The sequence below is a fragment of the Carcharhinus amblyrhynchos genome, chromosome 31, assembly GCF_965287045.1.
Source record: "Carcharhinus amblyrhynchos chromosome 31, sCarAmb.v2.hapA, whole genome shotgun sequence".
NCBI lineage: Eukaryota > Metazoa > Chordata > Chondrichthyes > Carcharhiniformes > Carcharhinidae > Carcharhinus > Carcharhinus amblyrhynchos.
Window position 1 is genome coordinate 23,943,016 of NC_137354.1, and position 21,143 is coordinate 23,964,158.

At 46.0% G+C, this 21,143-nt stretch overlaps 1 protein-coding gene across 1 annotated transcript in view; it reads left to right on the forward strand.

The window, feature by feature from the left end:
• The window catches only part of LOC145360408 (Fc receptor-like protein 5), a 96,161-nt gene that overhangs the window by 52,841 nt on the left and 22,177 nt on the right, over positions 1-21,143 (forward strand). The window contains exons 4-6 of the mRNA XM_080215607.1: positions 544-849; positions 4,763-5,056; positions 7,118-7,411. Of these exons, the coding sequence (XP_080071733.1) occupies positions 544-849; positions 4,763-5,056; positions 7,118-7,411 (894 nt within the window). The remainder of the gene's footprint in view (positions 1-543; positions 850-4,762; positions 5,057-7,117; positions 7,412-21,143) is intronic.

Genomic DNA, 21,143 nt, shown 5'->3' on the forward strand with positions numbered 1-21,143 from the left:
GTTTTATTTACCGGTGTCACAAGTAGGCTTACATTAACACTGCAATGAAAATCCCCGAGTCGCCACACTCCGGCCCTTGCTCGCGTACACTGAGGGAGGATTTAGCACGGCCGACGCACGTCGTTCGGTCTGTGGGAGAAAACCGGAGCACCCGGAGGAAACCCACGTAGACACGGGGAGAATGTGCAAAGTCCACGCCGACCCAAGCTGGGAATTGAACCCAGGTCCTTGGTGCTATGAGGCAGCAGTGCTAACCACCACGCTGCGACTTGGAAATATATTGCCGTTCCTTCACTGTCACTGGGTCAAAAGAGATCCTTCCCTCACAGCATTGTAGGCATATCTGTACACGTGGACTGCAGTGGTTCAGGAAGGCAGCTCAGCACCATCTTTTCAAGGACAATTAAGGATGGACAATAAATGTTGGCCTTACCACAGGCCATAAACAAATTTAAAAAATGTCCTGTCTCCAATTCAGAGCAAAATTGTCGCTGCGTACGCTTGTGTATTTAGCATTAAAGTGTTTCTGTTTTGTCCTTACAGCTTACCCACTGCAACCATCAGTATCTCTGTCTCGTCGGGATGAAGTGTTTGTGAAAGGTGAAGCCATCGCGCTTACCTGTAAAGCCAGGTCACCATATTTAGGCAGCACTTTCTATCTGTACAGAACCAGCAAAAACAAACCAGTCAAAGTCAAAACAGCCAAATCATCACAGCCTGCTGTCACCTTCGAGGTCTCAAAGCTACAGGAGGTTGGGATGGACTTTTACTCCTGCTCTTACAGGAAAAATGTGTCGGAGCGGGAGATCAACTCAGAGCGAAGTGAAAATGTGAAGATAACAGTGGTGGGTGAGTATCAAGTCCTTTATTTACAAGATACCGACTGTTAAAGTTTATTTATTAATCACAAGTGTCATAGAAGAATCATAGAAACCCTACAGTGCGGAAAGAGGCCCTTTGGCCCATCGAGTCTGCACTGACCACAATCCCACTACCCCCATATCCCTACACATTGTACCCACTAACTCCTCTAACCTACGCATCCCTAGACACTAAGGGGCAATTTTTTAGCATGGCCAATCAACCCATCCCGCACACCTTTGGACTGTTGGCTGACATTAACACAGCAATGAAGTTATGGTGAAAATCCCCTAGTTGCCACACTCCGGCACCTGTTTGGGTACACCGAGGCAGAATTTAGCATGGCCCATGCACCTAACCAGCATGTCTTTCGGATGTTTTGGCCTCATCTGCTTTCTGTGGTAGTGAATTCCAAAGGCTCACCACTCTCTGGATGAAGAGGTTTCTCTTTATCTCAGTCCTAAACCCCTTATCCTTAATCTGTGACATTTAGTTCTGGACCCTCACCATTGGGAACACCCTCCCTGCAGCTACCCTGTCTATTCCTGTTAACATTTATCTGAGGTTCCCCCCTCATTCTTCTGAATTCCAGTGAATACAATCCTACTGACTCAATCTCTCCTTATACATCAGTCTTGCCATCTCAGGAATGTTTCTGCTCTCCCTCTATAACAAGGACATCTTCCCTCAGATAAAGAGACCAAAACTGCACGCAATATTCCGGGTGTGGCCTCACCAAGGGCCTGTATAATTGCAGCAAGACATCCCTGCTTCTGGACTTGAAACCTCTCGCTAGGAAGGCCAACACACCACCTGCCTTCTTTACCACCCCTTGCACTTGCAAACCCCAAAGTGGATGACCTCACACTTACCCACATTATACTGCATCTGCCACGCGTTTTGCTCACTCGCTCAGCTTGTCCAAATAACACTGATGCATCTGTGTATCCTCCTCACAGCTCACCCTCCCACCCAGCTTTGTGTCATCTGCAAATTTGGAGATTTACTTTCCCTCATCTAAATATATATTGTGAAAAGCTGGGCCCCAGCCCCGATCCCTGTGACACCCCGCAAGTCACTGCCTGCCAATTTAGAAAATAACCCATTCACTGCATCCTGTTTGCTAATCACTTTTCTACCCGCCTCAATACACTGCCCCCAATCCCACGTGCTTTAATTTTACATGCTAATCTCTTAAGTCCAAATAAATCACATCTACTGGCTCCCCCCCCCTCATCAACTCCGCTCGTTACAGCCTCAAAGAATTCCAGTAGATTTGTCGAGTATTATTTCCCTTTTATAAATCCATGTTCACTCTGATTCTGCTGCTGTTTCCCAAATCATATAAAATTCTTGATAATGGACTCTAGAATTTTCCCCGCTGTTGATGTCAGGCTGACTGATCTATAATTCCATCGGAGCTAATATCCTTCCTCATTATTCAGTTCATTCCTTCTTTACCCAGTAATACAGCCTCCTTCTCCTTTCTGTCTGTTCTTCCTTGTATACCCCCTGGATGTTCAGTTCCCATCCCTGTTCACCCTGAAGCTATGTCTCCGTAATCCCGACCACATCAAACCCTTCAACATCTATTTGCATGAGTAAATCGTCCACTTTATTGAGAATGCTCCACGTGTTAAGCCTTAAGGCTTGTCTCGAAATCATAGAATTATAGAAGTCTACAGCCCAGAGAAAGGCTCTTCAGCCCGTCACATCTGTGCTAGTCAAAAATACCAACTATTCTAATCCCATTCATAGCTTTATCTTTGTCATTGCAAGTGTATATCTAAATGCTTCTTAAATATTATGAGGTCTCAGCCTCCACCACCTTTCCAAGCAGTGAATCCCAGATTCCCACCATCTTTTGAGTGAGAATATTTGTCCTCACATCCCCTCTAAACCTCCCGCTCCTTACCTCAAATCTATGCCACCTGATCAAATAAAGTTTATTTATACAAGAAAGTTTCATAGAACCCTACAGTGCAGAAAGAGGCCCTTCAGCCCATCGAGTTTGCACTGACCACCCAGACCCTACCCCCCCATATCCCTACATATTATTACCCGCTAATCCCTCTAACCTATGCATCTCAGGACACTAAGGGGCAATTTTATCATGGCCAATCAATCTAACCCGCACATCTTTGGTCTGTGGGAGGAAACCGGAGCATCCAGAGGAAACCCACACAGACACGAGGAGAATGTACCAACTCCACACAGACAGTGACCCGAGCCGGGAATCGAACCCAGGTCTCTGGAGCTGTGAAGCAGCAGTGCTAACCCACTGTGCTACCGTGCCGCCCATTTATTAGTCACAAGTAGGCTTACATTCACACTGTAATGAAGTTACTGTGAAAATCCTCCAGTCGTCACACTCACAGTCATTGATTCCACTACCAAGGGAATAAGTTTCTTCTTGTCTACTCTATCTATGCCCCTCATAACTCTATACATCTCAATCAAGTCCCTCCTCAGTCCCCTCTGCTCCAGCAGAAACAATCCCAGTCTATCCAATCTCAAACTCTCCAGCCTAGGCAACATCTGGGTAAATCTCCTCTGCACCCTTCCCAGTTCCATCACATCGCTCCTAATAATGTGGGTTCCAGAACTGCACACAATATTCTAGCTGAGGCCCAAACAACATTTTATATAGTTCCAGCTTAACCTCTCTGCTCTTAACCTCTACGCCACGGCTAACAAAGGCAAGTATACCATTTGCCTTCGTAGCCACTTTATCCACATAAAGGTGTACTTGCCCACCAAGCTCTCTCTGATTGCTGGTGGTTCCCAGGGCTCTATCATTCATCATGCTCTATGACTCTATCATGTACTCCCTCGCGTTGTTTGCCCTGCCCAGATGCATCGCCTCACACTTATCCAGACTGAATTCCATTCCACTTGTCCCATTCCCAGTATTTCTCACTCTAGTCCAGTTTGATCCCGGCCCTTGGTTTATTTTACTTCCCTTATTGCCCTTACTGCTGTTTGGTTTTGTCCTTGATTTTCTCCCTCCCCGCACTCCTTCCATAGGTTCCCAACCCCCTCCCCCCTGTCATTTCAGTTTAAATGATATGGAGATGCTGGCGTTGGACTGGGGTAAGCATAGTAAGAAGCCTCCTGGTGTTGTGAGACTTCTTACTATTTTAGTTTAATGGAAATGATGTTTTTCTCTTTTGATCCACAGGTGCCTCGATTGGCCTTGTTGTCTAACACAGGGCATACACGCGATGGGTCGTACGAGGGCTGCTCTTGGATGTTTCGAGAATAGCCTAGTGCTTCATGTCGTTAGTGTGTGCTTAAACTGGACCAGATACTGGGCAAGATGACAGCTCAGTGACTATCACTGTTTGCTGTGCAGATACATGGATCTGATCCAGTGTCTGTGGGAGTTTGCGCATTCTCCCCGTGCTTGCCTGGGTTTTCTCCTGGTGCTCTGGTTTCCTCCCACACCCCAAAGATGTGCTGTTAGGCTGATTGGAGGTAATAAATTGTCCCTAAATTAGTCTCCCCTCAATGTGGAATGCCATAAGTACACACAAGGGTCACGGGTGGAGGGGGGGACTCATAATGTTAAAATGGCGGCGCGGGCTCGTTGGGCCGAAGGGCCTGTTTCACACTGGCAGGAAACCAGCTGGTGGAGCTGTGCTGCCAACAGGACTGGAGAACCCAGCTGGAGTGAACGGCCAGAGAATTCTGGCCAATTTCCATGTGGAAGCCTGATTTTGTAAACAGAACTCCATTTGCTTTACTTCCTACGTAGTTAATTGCTCTGGTGATATTGTGATGTACTCCGATATGGAATGTTATACACGATCCCTTCAACTGTGTGAAATTGTTGTTGAGTTATGGGTGCTCCACTGCACAAGAAACTCAAGGGGTCCATTTCTTATTTCTTTTATCGCAGACCCACTCAGAGCTCCAAGAATATCTATTGATCAGGCAACAGGAGTGTACTTAGAAGGAGAGACTGTCACTATAGCCTGCACCTCGAGCAGACAATATCATCGACAAACCATCTTCTTTTACAGAGACCACGAGTTATTGACCTCTCAACAACTCTTCCTAAAGGAAAACACTGCAACGTTCAAAGTTGCAGAGATGAGTCAAGGAGGAATGTACCAATGCAAATATGGAACCACTATTGAAAAAAGGTGGTTAGAATCGCAGCTCAGTGAGCCTGTGACAGTCACTATAGCTGGTGAGTGAAGGGGAACAGAGATTGTTAAAATATCAAACGTAGAACTTACGCTAACCCCAAGCACTGCGAAACACCACTTTATATTTCCCTCCAGTCTAAAAACCCAACCCTTCTCTAACCCTGTCTCATTCCTATCCCTGAGCCAATTTCAGGTCCATCCTGCTGCTTCCCTGGACAGAGTGTATTTTGAGGAGGAATCTATAACATAGTTAGATCAAACACCTTCAGAAAGTCTACGGACGCAACATCGACCTTACCATCACACCCCAGTAATACATCAACAGCCAAAATCAGGAGCTGTCTTTAACGAATCCGTGTTTCTCCATAGTGCCACAAATCCATTTGGCATCTCTGCCAAATGAACAAGAGTGGGAATTTCGAATCACGCATTCTCCCTCTTCCACTCATTCCCAGAATGAATTCCTAAATCTGGTCGATTACAGTTCCTCTTTTTTGCAACTCCCCCTGGTGCACTATTCAAATTGTGAAACAAACACTTCAACAAAGTGTAATTATTATCAAGGAATCATTCCAAACGAATAGACGCGCGCCAATTTTGCGACGTTGTTTCTCATGCAGTCATCGAGTCATTTACGGTATAGAAGGAGGTGATTTGGCCTATCGCAGAGCAGCAAGGGGGCACGGCGGGTTAGCACTGCTGCCTCACAGGGACCCGGGTTCGATTCCCGACTCGGCTGGCCGACTGTGCGGAGACTGCACGTTCTCCCCATGTCTGCGTGGGTTTCCTCCGGGTGCTCCGGTTTCCACCCCCCACTCCAAAGATGTTGATTGGCCATGCTAAATTAACCCTAGTGTCAGGCAGGGTAAATGAGTTGAGTTACGGGAGTGGAACCTGGGTGGGATTGTGTTTGGTACAGGCTCGATGGACCGAATGGCCTCCGTCTGTACTGTAGAGATGGTATGAAATCCGTGCCCACTCCCTCATTAAGACAATGGTAAATAATGTGAAAGATAGCTGTAGACCGCAAGACGTTATCAATGGACTGGTCAGTGACCAACGGCATTCCAGCTGGGAAAATGTGAGATAATACATTTGGGAAGGGGTTAACAAGGCAAAGGATTACATCCTGAATGGTAGAACCCTGGAAAGTACTGAAGATCAGAGGGAGATTGGAGTGCATATCCACAGATAGGGCAGATAGATAATGTAGCTAAGAAGGCATTTGAGATACTGGTCTTTATTCGCCAAGGCTCAGGGAAATCATGCTGGAACTGTATAAAATGCCGATGAAGCCACAGTTGGAATACAGTGTGCAATTCTGGTCACCACACAGTAGAAAGGATGTGCTTGCACTGGAGAGGGCATAGAGGAGATTCGCCAGGATGCTGCCTGGGTTGGAGGATCTGAACTATGAGGAAAGATTGAATACACTGGGCAGTTTTCCTTGGAGAAGTGAAGATGGAGGTATAAGATTCTGAGGGACATAGATAGGGTGGATCGGAAGGCTTGGAGACCACTAGCACGGGGGTAATAATCACAGGGCGTAGATTTAAGATAATAGGAGGGAGGTTGGGGAGAAACTTTTTCAACCAGAGAGAGGTGGAAGGCTGGAACCCTGCCTGGGAGGGTGGTGGAGTCAGGAACTGGAAAATGGGTTCAGAGTAGTCAGTTTGTTGACCAGTGTGGACACGATGGGCTGAATGGCCTCCTTCTGTGCTGTAAACGTGATTCTTGACGGCCTGCCGATTTATTCCCTCCAATTTCCTTTTGAAATCATGCTCCTGACCTCCTCAGAGACGGGAAGTTCCAGGTCAGTGGGTAAAAGTGCGCATTGTATTGGAATCCCTTTGTCCCCTACTCCTTGCACCATTAACAAACGGGAACACCTTTTCCTTGCCCACTTTATCCAAACCTGATCTGCATAATGCCGTTGACCACTCCCCTTAAATTTCCCCAATATTAGATTGCAGCTAAACCCTCATCCCTGGAACCATGTGCGTATCCTGAGCTGTTGAAACTGGAAACGGATGCAATTCTCTCTTTGGGGCCCAGTTGAAAGGATGACAATTACTTCCCTCTTCTGACTTATTTCACCACAGGTCCAATAACAACTCCTGGGATATCTCTTGATCAACCGACTGGGGTTTACTTAGAAGGAGAGATGGTCACTATTACTTGCACGGTGAACAGAGAATACAATGGTCAAACCTATTCCTTCTACAAAGATAGTCGACAGCTGACATCTCATCAAATTTTCATAAGGAAGAACACTGGAATGTTTGCGATTACCACTGTGACCCAAGCAGGGCATTATCAATGTAAATATGGAATCTCCCTTAAAACAAGATGGATAGAATCACAGCCCAGTGATACAATAGCAATCACTGTCGCAGGTAAGTGTGGGCAAACATAGATTATTAACGTGCTTATACAAAACTCCCTAAAATTCATCCGTCTTTTACTGCAGTGTAATATGCACAGGGGAGGGTCTCTGAGACTGAGATTAGGCAGGTTCACAAGAGTCCAAAATCACATCAGGACGACCACATAAAACGAGCATTAATCAAGGTCAAACTTCAATTACTTCCAGATCAGAACATAAGAAATAGGAGCAGGAGTAGGCCATCTAGCCCTTCGAGCCTGCCCCACCATTCAATAAGATCATGGCTGATCTGAAGTGGATCAGTTCCACTTTCACGCTTTCTCCCCATAACCCTTAATTCCCTGTCTATCAGAAACCTACCTACCTGTGACTTAAATATATTGAGCGAGGCAGCCTCCATCACTTCAACAGGCAGAGAATTCCAGAGATTCACCACCCTTTGAGTGAAGAAGTTCCTCCTCAACTCTGATCTAAACTGCCCCCCCTTATCTTGAGGCTGTGCCCTCTAGTCCTACTGTCCTTTCTGAGCGGGAAGAATCTCTCTACCTCTACCCTATCCATCCCTTTCATTATCTTATACGTCTCTATAAGATCCCCCCTCATCCTTCTAAACTCCAACGAGTACAGACCCAGTCTATTTAGTCTCTCCTCATAGTCCAACCCCCTCATCTCTGGTATCAGCCTAGTGAACCTCCTCTGCACTCCCTCCAAGGCCAATATATCCTTGCGCAAGTGCGGCGACCAAAACTGCACACAGTACTCCAGCTGCGGCCTCACCAGTGCCCTGTACATTTGCAGCAAGACCTCCCTACTTTTATATTCTATCCCCCTCGCTATAAAGGCCAGAATCCCATTCGCCTTCTTGATCACCTGCTGCACCTGCAGACTGGGTTTTTGCGACTCATGCACAAGGACCCCCAGGTCCCTCTGCACCGTAGCATGCTGCAGCTTTTCACCATTTAAATAATATACCATCGTACTATTATTCCGGCCAAAGTGGATAACCTCACACTTGCTAACATTATACTCCATCTGCCAGGTCCTCGCCCACTCACTCAGCCTATCCAGATCCCTCTGCAGACTTTCCACACCCTCCATGCAATTCGCTTTTCCACTCATCTTCGTGTCATCAGCAAATTTTGTTACCCTACACTCAGCCCCCTCCTCCAGATCATCTATATAAATGGTAAATAGCTGAGGCCCCAGCACCGATCCCTGCGGCACTCCACTAGTCACCAACCGCCAACCAGAATAGCACCCATTGATACCAACTCTCTGCTTCCTATTAGACAACCAATCCTCTATCCACGAATAGAACAAGTGATGCAATAATATAGAAAATGAGAGATAGATTCACAGAGGGAGAGAGTACCACAGAGTGAAGGACGGAGAGGGTATCACAGAGTATAATGTACAGCACAGGAACAGGCCATTCAGCCCTCCAAGTCTGTATAGATCATGATGCCCTCAATAAAATAACACCTTCTGCCTTTACTCAGTCCGTATAATGAATAATGGAGAGAGAATTAGAGAGTGAATGAAGGAGAGAGAGTTAGAGAGTGAATGAGGGAGAGAGAGAGTTAGAGAGTGAATGAGGGAGAGAGAGTTAGAGAGTGAATGAGGGAGAGAGAGAGTTAGAGAGTGAATGAGGGAGAGAGAGTTAGAGAGTGAATGAGGGAGAGAGAGTTAGAGAGTGAATGAAGGAGAGAGAGTTAGAGAGTGAATGAGGGAGAGAGTTAGAGAGTGAATGAGGGAGAGAGAGTTAGAGAGTGAATGAGGGAGAGAGTTAGAGAGTGAATGAGGGAGAGAGTTAGTGAGTGAATGAGGGAGAGAGTTAGAGAGTGAATGAGGGAGAGAGAGAGTTAGAGAGTGAATGAGGGAGAGAGAGTTAGAGAGTGAATGAGGGAGAGAGAGAGTTAGAGAGTGAATGAGGGAGAGAGAGAGTTAGAGAGTGAATGAGGGAGAGAGTTAGTGAGTGAATGAGGGAGAGAGAGAGTTAGAGAGTGAATGAGGGAGAGAGAGTTAGAGAGTGAATGAAGGAGAGAGAGTTAGAGAGTGAATGAGGGAGAGAGTTAGAGAGTGAATGAGGGAGAGAGAGAGTTAGAGAGTGAATGAGGGAGAGAGAGAGTTAGTGAGTGAATGAGGGAGAGAGTTAGAGAGTGAATGAGGGAGAGAGAGAGTTAGAGAGTGAATGAGGGAGAGAGAGTTAGAGAGTGAATGAGGGAGAGAGAGAGTTAGAGAGTGAATGAGGGAGAGAGAGTTAGAGAGTGAATGAGGGAGAGAGAGAGTTAGAGAGTGAATGAGGGAGAGAGACAGTTAGAGAGTGAATGAGGGAGAGAGAGTTAGAGAGTGAATGAGGGAGAGAGAGTTAGAGAGTGAATGAGGGAGAGAGAGAGTTAGAGAGTGAATGAGGGAGAGAGAGTTAGAGAGTGAATGAGGAAGAGAGAGAGTTAGAGAGTGAATGAAGGAGAGAGAGAGTTAGAGAGTGAATGAGAGAGAGAGAGAGTTAGTGAGTGAATGAAGGAGAGAGAGTTAGAGAGTGAATGAGGGAGAGAGTTAGAGAGTGAATGAGGGAGAGAGAGTTAGAGAGTGAATGAAGGAGAGAGAGTTAGAGATTGAATGAGGGAGAGAGAGTTAGAGAGTGAATGAAGGAGAGAGAGTTAGAGAGTGAATGAGGGAGAGAGAGTTAGAGAGTGAATGAGGGAGAGAGAGAGTTAGAGAGTGAATGAAGGAGAGAGAGAGTTAGAGAGTGAATGAGAGAGAGAGAGAGTTAGTGAGTGAATGAAGGAGAGAGAGTTAGAGAGTGAATGAGGGAGAGAGTTAGAGAGTGAATGAGGGAGAGAGAGTTAGAGAGTGAATGAAGGAGAGAGAGTTAGAGAGTGAATGAGGGAGATAGAGAGTTAGAGAGTGAATGAGGGAGAGAGTGTTAGAGAGTGAATGAAGGAGAGAGAGTTAGAGAGTGAATGAGGAGAGAGAGAGTTAGAGAGTGAATGAAGGAGAGAGAGTTAGAGAGTGAATGAGGGAGAGAGAGTTAGAGAGTGAATGAGGGAGAGAGAGAGTTAGAGAGTGAATGAGGGAGAGAGAGTTAGAGAGTGAATGAAGGAGAGAGAGTTGAGAGTGAATGAAGGAGAGAGAGTTAGAGAGTGAATGAGGGAGAGAGAGAGTTAGAGAGTGAATGAAGGAGAGAGAGTTAGAGAGTGAATGAGGGAGAGAGAGTTAGAGAGTGAATGAGGGAGAGAGAGAGTTAGAGAGTGAATGAGGGAGAGAGAGTTAGAGAGTGAATGAAGGAGAGAGAGTTAGAGAGTGAATGAAGGAGAGAGAGTTAGAGAGTGAATGAGGGAGAGAGAGTTAGAGAGTGAATGAGGGAGAGAGAGAGTTAGAGAGTGAATGAAGGAGAGAGAGTTAGAGAGTGAATGAGGGAGAGAGAGAGAGTTAGTGAGTGAATGAGGGAGAGAGAGAGAGTTAGAGAGTGAATGAAGGAGAGAGAGAGTTAGAGAGTGAATGAGGGAGAGAGAGTTAGAGGTGAATGAGGGAGAGAGAGTTAGAGAGTGAATGAGGGAGAGAGAGTTAGAGAGAGTTAGTGAGTGAATGAGGGAGAGAGTTAGAGAGTGAATGAGGGAGAGAGAGAGTTAGAGAGTGAATGAGGGAGAGAGAGAGTTAGAGAGTGAATGAGGGAGTGAGAGTTAGAGAGTGAATGAGGGAGAGAGTTAGTGAGTGAATGAGGGAGAGAGAGTAGAGAGTGAATGAGGGAGAGAGAGAGTTAGAGAGTGAATGAGGGAGAGAGAGAGTTAGAGAGTGAATGAGGGAGTGAGAGTTAGAGAGATTAGTGAGTGAATGAGGGAGAGAGTTAGAGAGTGAATGAGGGAGAGAGAGAGTTAGAGAGTGAATGAGGGAGAGAGAGAGTTAGAGAGTGAATGAGGGAGAGAGAGAGTTAGAGAGTGAATGAGGGAGAGAGAGAGTTAGAGAGTGAATGAGGGAGAGAGAGAGAGTTAGAGAGTGAAGAGGGAGAGAGAGAGTTAGAGAGTGAATGAGGGAGAAGAGAGTTAGAGAGTGAATGAGGGAGAGAGTTAGAGAGTGAATGAGGGAGAGAGTTAGAGAGTGATTGAGGGAGAGAGAGAGTTAGAGAGTGAATGAGGGAGAGAGAGAGTTAGTGAGTGAATGAGGGAGAGAGAGAGAGTTAGTGAGTGAATGAGGGAGAGAGAAGAGTTAGAGAGTGAATGAGGGAGAGAGAGAGTTAGAGAGAGAATGAGGGAGAGAGAGAGTTAGAGAGTGAATGAGGGAGAGAGAGAGTTAGAGATTGAATGAGGGAGAGAGAGAGTTAAGAGAGTGAATGAGGGAGAGAGAGAGTTAGAGAGTGAATGAGGGAGAGAGAGAGTTAGAGAGTGAATGAGGGAGAGAGTTAGAGAGTGAATGAGGGAGAGAGAGTTAGAGAGTGAATGAGGGAGAGAGTTAGAGAGTGAATGAGGGAGTGAGAGTTAGAGAGTGAATGAGGGAGAGAGAGTTAGAGAGTGAATGAGGGAGAGAGAGTTAGAGAGAGTTAGTGAGTGAATGAGGGAGAGAGTTAGAGAGTGAATGAGGGAGAGAGAGAGTTAGAGAGTGAATGAGGGAGAGAGAGAGTTAGAGAGTGAATGAGGGAGAGAGAGAGAGTTAGTGAGTGAATGAGGGAGAGAGAGAATTAGTGAGTGAATGAGGGAGAGAGAGAGTTAGTGAGTGAATGAGGGAGAGAGACAGTTAGAGAGTGAATGAGGGAGAGAGAGAGAGTTAGAGAGTGAATGAGGGAGAGAGAGAGAGTTAGTGAGTGAATGAGGGAGAGAGAGAGAGTTAGTGAGTGAATGAGGGAGAGAGAGAGTTAGTGAGTGAATGAGGGAGAGAGACAGTTAGAGAGTGAATGAGGGAGAGAGTTAGAGAGTGAATGAGGGAGAGAGAGTTAGAGAGTGAATGAGGGAGAGAGTTAGAGAGTGAATGAGGGAGAGAGAGTTAGAGAGTGAATGAGGGAGAGAGAGTTAGAGAGTGAATGAGGGAGAGAGAGAGTTAGAGAGTGAATGAGGGAGAGAAAGAGTTAGAGAGTGAATGAGGGAGAGAGACAGTTAGAGAGTGAATGAGGGAGAGAGTTAGAGAGTGAATGAGGGAGAGAGAGAGTTAGAGAGTGAATGAGGGAGAGAGAGTTAGAGAGTGAATGAGGGAGAGAGAGTTAGAGAGTGAATGAGGGAGAGAGAGTTAGAGAGAGTTAGTGAGTGAATGAGGGAGAGAGTTAGAGAGTGAATGAGGGAGAGAGAGAGTTAGAGAGTGAATGAGGGAGAGAGAGAGTTAGAGAGTGAATGAGGGAGTGAGAGTTAGAGAGTGAATGAGGGAGAGAGTTAGTGAGTGAATGAGGGAGAGAGAGTTAGAGAGTGAATGAGGGAGAGAGAGAGTTAGAGAGTGAATGAGGGAGAGAGAGAGTTAGAGAGTGAATGAGGGAGTGAGAGTTAGAGAGAGTTAGTGAGTGAATGAGGGAGAGAGTTAGAGAGTGAATGAGGGAGAGAGAGAGTTAGAGAGTGAATGAGGGAGAGAGAGAGTTAGAGAGTGAATGAGGGAGAGAGAGAGTTAGAGAGTGAATGAGGGAGAGAGAGAGTTAGAGAGTGAATGAGAGAGAGAGAGAGTTAGAGAGTGAATGAGGGAGAGAGAGAGTTAGAGAGTGAATGAGGGAGAGAGAGAGTTAGAGAGTGAATGAGAGAGAGAGAGAGAGTTAGTGAGTGAATGAGGGAGAGAGAGAGAGTTAGTGAGTGAATGAGGGAGAGAGAGAGTTAGAGAGTGAATGAGGGAGAGAGAGAGTTAGAGAGTGAATGAGGGAGAGAGAGAGTTAGAGAGTGAATGAGGGAGAGAGAGAGTTAGAGAGTGAATGAGGGAGAGAGAGAGTTAGAGAGTGAATGAGGGAGAGAGTTAGAGAGTGAATGAGGGAGAGAGAGAGTTAGAGAGTGAATGAGGGAGAGAGTTAGAGAGTGAATGAGGGAGTGAGAGTTAGAGAGTGAATGAGGGAGAGAGAGTTAGAGAGTGAATGAGGGAGAGAGAGTTAGAGAGAGTTAGTGAGTGAATGAGGGAGAGAGTTAGAGAGTGAATGAGGGAGAGAGAGAGTTAGAGAGTGAATGAGGGAGAGAGAGAGTTAGAGAGTGAATGAGGGAGAGAGAGAGAGTTAGTGAGTGAATGAGGGAGAGAGAGAATTAGTGAGTGAATGAGGGAGAAAGAGAGTTAGTGAGTGAATGAGGGAGAGAGACAGTTAGAGAGTGAATGAGGGAGAGAGAGAGAGTTAGAGAGTGAATGAGGGAGAGAGAGAGAGTTAGTGAGTGAATGAGGGAGAGAGAGAGAGTTAGTGAGTGAATGAGGGAGAGAGAGAGTTAGTGAGTGAATGAGGGAGAGAGACAGTTAGAGAGTGAATGAGGGAGAGAGTTAGAGAGTGAATGAGGGAGAGAGAGTTAGAGAGTGAATGAGGGAGAGAGTTAGAGAGTGAATGAGGGAGAGAGAGTTAGAGAGTGAATGAGGGAGAGAGAGTTAGAGAGTGAATGAGGGAGAGAGAGAGTTAGAGAGTGAATGAGGGAGAGAAAGAGTTAGAGAGTGAATGAGGGAGAGAGACAGTTAGAGAGTGAATGAGGGAGAGAGTTAGAGAGTGAATGAGGGAGAGAGAGAGTTAGAGAGTGAATGAGGGAGAGACAGTTAGTGAGTGAATGAGGAAGAGAGAGAGTTAGAGAGTGAATGAGGGAGAGAGAGAGTTAGTGAGTGAATGAGGGAGAGAGAGAGTTAGAGAGTGAATGAGGGAGAGAGAGAGTTAGAGAGTGAATGAGGGAGAGAGAGAGTTAGAGAGTGAATGAGGGAGAGAGAGAGTTAGAGAGTGAATAAGGGAGAGAGAGAGTTAGAGAGTGAATGAGGGAGAGAGAGAGAGTTAGTGAGTGAATGAGGGAGAGAGAGAGTTAGAGAGTGAATGAGGGAGAGAGTTAGAGAGTGATTGAGGGAGAGAGAGAGTTAGAGAGTGAATGAGGGAGAGAGAGAGTTAGAGAGTGAATGAGGGAGAGAGAGAGTTAGAGAGTGAATGAGGGAGAGAGAGAGTTAGAGAGTGAATGAGGGAGTGAGAGTTAGAGAGTGAATGAGGGAGAGAGAGTTAGAGAGTGAATGAGGGAGAGAGTTAGTGAGTGAATGAGGGAGAGAGTTAGAGAGTGAATGAGGGAGAGAGAGTTAGAGAGTGAATGAGGGAGAGAGAGTTAGAGAGTGAATGAGGGAGAGAGAGAGTTAGAGAGTGAATGAGGGAGAGAGAGAGTTAGAGAGTGAATGAGGGAGAGAGTTAGTGAGTGAATGAGGGAGAGAGTTAGAGAGTGAATGAGGGAGAGAGAGTTAGTGAGTGAGTGAGGGAGAGAGTGTCACAGAGTCTCTCTCAGAATTCTAGACCCAGGTGCAGCCAGGGAATCGAGGGAGAAGCGTCTGGAGGGTGAAGCCTTCTTTCTGCAACTGAGCCTTGTGTGTGACCACATCTCTAAAACTCCTGCCTGTGAAACTTTCTCCCTCCTGCATGTTCCAAAGTGTTCAACTGCCACTCCAAACAATCCATGCAGTCTGACAGGAACTGCGATTGGACACACTTCCTGCAGGTGTAGTCATCAGGGGAGTTTGAACTGATTTCCCACATTCCACAGGAGGAGCATACTACCCTGCTGACTGCCTTTTTAACCCTCTCACAACGAGTTCATATTTAAAGAATATATTTAAAGAAAAGCAATTTAGTAATTAGCATTATATATAAATCCTTGAACTGGTCAGATCACTTTAACACCCAGCCACTCTTGGGAGAGTGTAGGACCAGAGGGTGGAGTCAATGAATAAGGGTCTGCTGTTTAAAACGGATTGGAGGAGGAATTTCTTCTCTCAAGCAGTAGTGAATCTTTGGAATTCTTTACCCCAGAAAGCTGCAGAGGCTGAGGCCTTGAACCTTTTCAAGGCTGAGACTGAAAGGTTTTTTAATCAGTTGGGGAATTAAAGGTGACACGGTGACACAGTGGTCAGCACTGCTGCCTCACAGCATCAGGGATCCAGGTTCGATTCCTACTTTGGGTCACTGTCTGTGTGAAACAAAGAACAAAGAACAACACAGCACGGGAAACAGGCCCTCCGGCCCCACAAGCCCGCGCCGCCCAATTTAACACTCAGTGAGTGCCTCATTCCAATCCTCCTTCTACCTACGACTTTTGTCTACATCTCAGGGACTCCACAATAAAGGGGTGCAAATTTAGAGTATTATATGTGCGCCAGATTAAGGGAGATCCAATTCAGGGACAATTTATTGACATCAATCAGCCTAAAAAGCATGTTTTTGGGGTGTGAGAGGAAACCGGAGCACCCGGAGAAAACCCACGCAGGCACGGGGAGAATGTGCAAACTCCCATAGTCACCGACCCAAGTCGGTGATCCGACCCGGGTCCCTGTATCTGCACAGCAAACAGTCACTGAGCTGTCGTGTTGCCCGTCAGTTGGTCCAGTTTAAGCGTACACTAACGACATGAAGCACTAGGCAACTCTCGAAGCAACATCCAAGAGCAGCCCTCGCACGACCCACTGCGTGTACGCCTCTTGTTGGCCAACAAGGCGGACCGAAGTTGGCACATTCTCCCCGTATCTGCGTGGGTTGGCACCGGGTGTTCCAGTTTCCTCCTCACAGTCCACGGATGCCGGTTACGTGGATTGGACATGCTCTCTTGCCCCTTAATGTGTAGGTTTGATGGATTAGCCATTGGAAATGCGCAGGGTTACAGGGATAGGGTGAAGCGGAACATAATGTGCTCTTTCAGAGAATTGGTGCAAACTCGATGGGCTGAAAGGCCTCCTTCTCAGGATTCTATAGTTACAGAGAGAAGGCAGGTAAGTGAGTGTTGTTACAATGTAACCAAAAACAACTTTGTATTGGATGTAATGTGACCAATGGTAACAAGCTGTAACGGGTCAGCTGACCCAGTAAACCAATTACAGACTGATGTAATAGTCAGCTGACCCAGTAAACCAATTACAGACTGATGTAATAGTCAGCTGACCCAGTAAACCAATTACAGACTGATGTAATAGTCAGCTGATCAGCTAACTCGCTATAAATAAGAACCTGTTTGGAATTGTGTGGAGTTTGGATTGGCCCAGGGTGAGGCCCCAAGTTTGGAGTAATGAAGTTTCTTTATTAAACCCTTTCTTTGATTTATAAGTTGGAGCAAGTTATGTTATATTATCACTATCTGCATTGGGAGAGTTCCTTCTGAAGAAATAAGTACTAGATCAGCCATTATCTTGTTTAGAAAAAGATGTACCACTGGCCATGCTAAATTCTCCCTCAGTGTACCCAAACAGTGCTGGAATGTGGCGACTATGGGATTTTCACACTAACTTCATTGCAATGTTAATATAAGCCTACTTGTGACACTAATAAATAAACTTTAAATGGCGGAGCAGTGTCTAAGAGCTAAATGACCTATTCCTGTTCCTATTTCTTATGAAATGGTTCAAGCAGCGAACTCATATCCATCTTCTCAAGCACTGGACTGTAAAATAAACCAGGTCACGCGCCAGGAAGAGTTGAGATGCCCACTGACGCTGGGGAAAGAAAGACTTGTATTTTTCCCCGGAGTACAGAGGCTTCTGAAGAAGGAAATTGAATCTATACTGAACTCCAGTATCACAAACACTCCACTGTAAATCATCAGAATAAAAGCATATCGCTGCGGAGGCTGGAATCTGAAACCGAAAGAAAAAATGCTGGAAAATCTCAGCAGGTCTGGCAGCATCTGTAAGGAGAGAAAAGAGCTGATGTTTTGAGTCCAGGTGACCCTTTGTCAAAGCTGTGAGTTTTGGGGATCGAAATGTCAGCTCTTTTCTCTCCTTACAGATGCTGCCAGACCCGCTGAGATTTTCCAGCATTTTCTCTTTCGTCAGACTGTCTTTCGCTGCCTGATTTGGTAAACACCTATAAAATATCCTCATGCCTTCGAGGAGATCATTACTCTTTACCTTTGCTTGTGTCATTGGGAAGTAGCGGAAATTGAATTTCAAATCAATGATTTTTTTTCTGTTTTTGGTAATCTAAAGAGAAATTATTGAGAGAAACCTGATTTTGGGAGTAGTAGACCCATCTGATTTATATTTTGACAAAATTCTGTTTGATTCTGCTCATAAAACTGTGAATTTTTCACATATGGAAACTCTTTTGAGTCTCCGGTTTAAACACATAGTGCGTTTCTTTTTTCATTTGTGGGTCATAGTGTTGCTGGCCTAGTCACCCTTCAGAAGGTGGTGGGGAGCTGCCTTCTTGAATCGCCACGGTCCCTATTCTGTGATCCACAATGCCGTTAGAACATAGAACATAGAACATAGAACATTACAGCGCGGAACAGGCCCTTCGGCCCACAATGTTGCGCCGACCAGTCTTATTTTTAAAAAAAAAACATTGACCCACTAATCTAAACCACTCCCTTTTCGTCCATAAACCTATCCACCAATCTCTTAAACGCCCCCAAACTAGGCGCATTTACAACTGCAGCAGGCAGGGCATTCCAGTCCCTCACCACCCTCTGGGTAAAGAATCTGCCCCTGACATCCGTCCTATAACTACCCCCCCTTAATTTAAAGCCATGCCCCCTCGTGCTAGATTTCTCCATCCGAGGAAACAGGCTATCACCATCCACCCTATCTAAACCTCTAATCATCTTATATGTTTCTATAAGATCCCCTCTTAGCCGCCTTCTTTCCAGTGAAAACAACCCCAAATCCCTCAGTCTCTCCTCATAGGACCTCCCCTGCATACCAGGCAACATCCTGGTAAACCTCCTCTGCACCCTCTCCAAAGCCTCCACATCCTTCCTGTAATGTGGGGACCAGAACTGCACACAGTACTCCAAGTGCGGCCGCACCAGAGTTGTGTACAGTTGCAACATGACGCTGCGACTCCTAAATTCAATCCCCCTACCAATAAACGCCAAGACACTGTATGCCTTCTTAACAACCTTATCTACTTGATTCCCAACTTTCAGAGATCTATGTACACATACACCTAGATCCCTCTGCTCCTCCACTCTATTCAAAGTCCTCCCGTTAGCCCTATACTCAACACATCTGTTATTCCTACCGAAATGGATTATCTCACACTTCTCCGCATTAAACTCCATCCGCCACCTCGCGGCCCAGCTCTGCAACCTGTCCAAGTCACCCTGCAAACTTCGACACCCTTCCTCACAATCTACCACACCTCCGACTTTGGTGTCATCAGCAAACTTACTAATCCACCCAACTATACCCTCATCCAGATCATTAATAAAGATTACAAACAGCAGTGGCCCCAAAACAGATCCCTGAGGCACACCACTCGTAACCGAACTCCATGATGAATAATTACCATCAACCACCACCCTCTGTCTCCTATCTGCTAACCAATTCCTGATCCAAGTACCTAAATTACCACCAATCCCATACATCTGCATTTTCTGCAGAAGCATACCATGGTGAACCTTATCAAACGCCTTACTAAAATCCATATATACCACATCTACTGCCTTACCCCTATCCACCTCTTTGGTCACCTTCTCAAAGAACTCAATAAGGTTAGTAAGGCACGACCTTCCCGCTACAAAACCATGCTGACTATCTCTAATCAATTCATTACTCTCCAAATAACTATAAATCCTATCCCTAATAATTCTTTCTAAAACCTTGCCCACTACAGAAGTAAGACTCACTGGTCTATAATTCCCAGGGAAGTCTCTGCTCCCCTTCTTAAACAATGGGACAACATTCGCTGTCCTCCAATCATCCGGTACTATACCAGAGACCAACGACGACCTGAAGATCAGAGCCAGTGGCTCTGCAATCACCTCTCTTGCCTCCCATAGAATCCTAGGGTAAATCCCGTCAGGACCAGGGGACTTATCTATTTTCAACCCTTCTAGAATATCCAACACATCCTCTGTATCAACTACAATACTTTCTATTTTACACCCCTTCACCCCAGTGACCTCCTCAGCTACATTCATATCGTCCTGTGTGAACACCGAAGAGAAATAATGGTTCAATGCCTCTCCAATCTCTTCCGGTTCCACACACAACTTCCCCCTACTGTCTGTAACTGGCCCTAATCTTGCCCTGACCAACCTTCTATTCTTGACATACCTATAGAACGCCTTAGGATTCTCCTTAATCCTATCAGCCAAAGTCATCTCATGCCCTCTTCTAGCCCTTCTTAACTCCCTCTTCAACTCCCTCCTAGCCAATCTAAAGCTTTCTACTGCACTACCCGAGCCCTCAAGCCTCATCCGAACATAAGCCTCCTTCTTCTTCCTAACCAACAAATCAACTTTTTTCGTGCACCACGGTTCCCTAGCCCTACCAATTCCTCCTTGCCTGACAGGGACATACCTATCACAGACCCACAGTAGCTGCTCCTTGAACAAACTCCACATTTCAGACGTTCCTAGTCCCTGTAATCTCCTAGTCCAACCAATGCTTCCTAATTCTCTCCTAATGGCCTCATAGTTACCCTTCCCCCAGCTAAAACTACTGACCCGAGGTTCATGCCTATCCCTTTCCATCACTAAGGTGAACGTAACCGAATTGTGGTCACTATCACCAAAAAGCACACCAACTTCCAAGTCTAGCACCTGGTCTGGCTCATTTCCCAGCACCAAGTCCAATATAGCCTCACCTCTAGTTGGCCTATCTACATATTGAGTTAAAAAACCTTCCTGCACACTTTGAACAAAAACTGACCCCTCTAACGAGCTAGAGCTATAGCTATTCCAATCAATGTTAGTAAAGTTAAAATCCCCCATAACAATTACCCTATTACTTTCACTCCTAACCAGGATCGTCTCTGCAATCCTTTCCTCAACCTCTCTAGAACTTTTTGGAGGTCTATAAAAGACTCCCAACAGGGTGACCTCTCCTCTCCTATTTCTAATTTCTGCCCATACTACCTCAACAGACAAATCCTCATTAAACTTCCTCTCTGACACTGTGATATAGTCCTTGACCAATAATGCTACTCCACCCCCCCTTCTACCTCCTTCTCTACTCCGACTAAAGCACTTGTACCCTGGCACCTGCAACATCCATTCCTGACCCTGCTCTATCCACGTCTCTGAAATGGCCACAACATCAAAGTCCCAGGTACTGGTCCACGCTGCAAGTTCATCCACCTTATTGCGAATACTCCTCGCGTTAAAGTATATACATTTCAAACCTCGCTCCGCCCCACCCTCACAATGCCGTGCAATGCCATCCCCTTCTATGCCCCCCTCACTTTCACCCCCTCTACCCAGGATCCCACCCCCCTCTGAATCAGTTTAAACCACTCCGCATAGCCTTCACAAATTTACCCCCCAGGATATTTGTTCCCCTCTGGTTCAGATGTAGCCCATCACTCTTATAGAGATCCCATCTTCCCCAGAATGAGCCCCAATTGCTCAAGTAATTAAACCCCTCCCTCCTGCACCATCCCCTCAGCCACAAGTTCAAACTTTCCCTCTCCCTATTCCTCTCTAAACTATCCCGTGGCACAGGCAAGAGTCCAGAGATAACCACTCTGTTTGACTTGGCCTTTAGTTTCCATCCCAACTCCATGAAACTCTGCTTAATATCCCCTTCCCTTAGCCTCCCTATGTCATGTGTCCCCACATGAATTATAACTTGGGGTTGATCACCCTCTCCCCTAAGAGTCTTGAATATCCTCTCTGACACATCCCGGACCCCAGCCC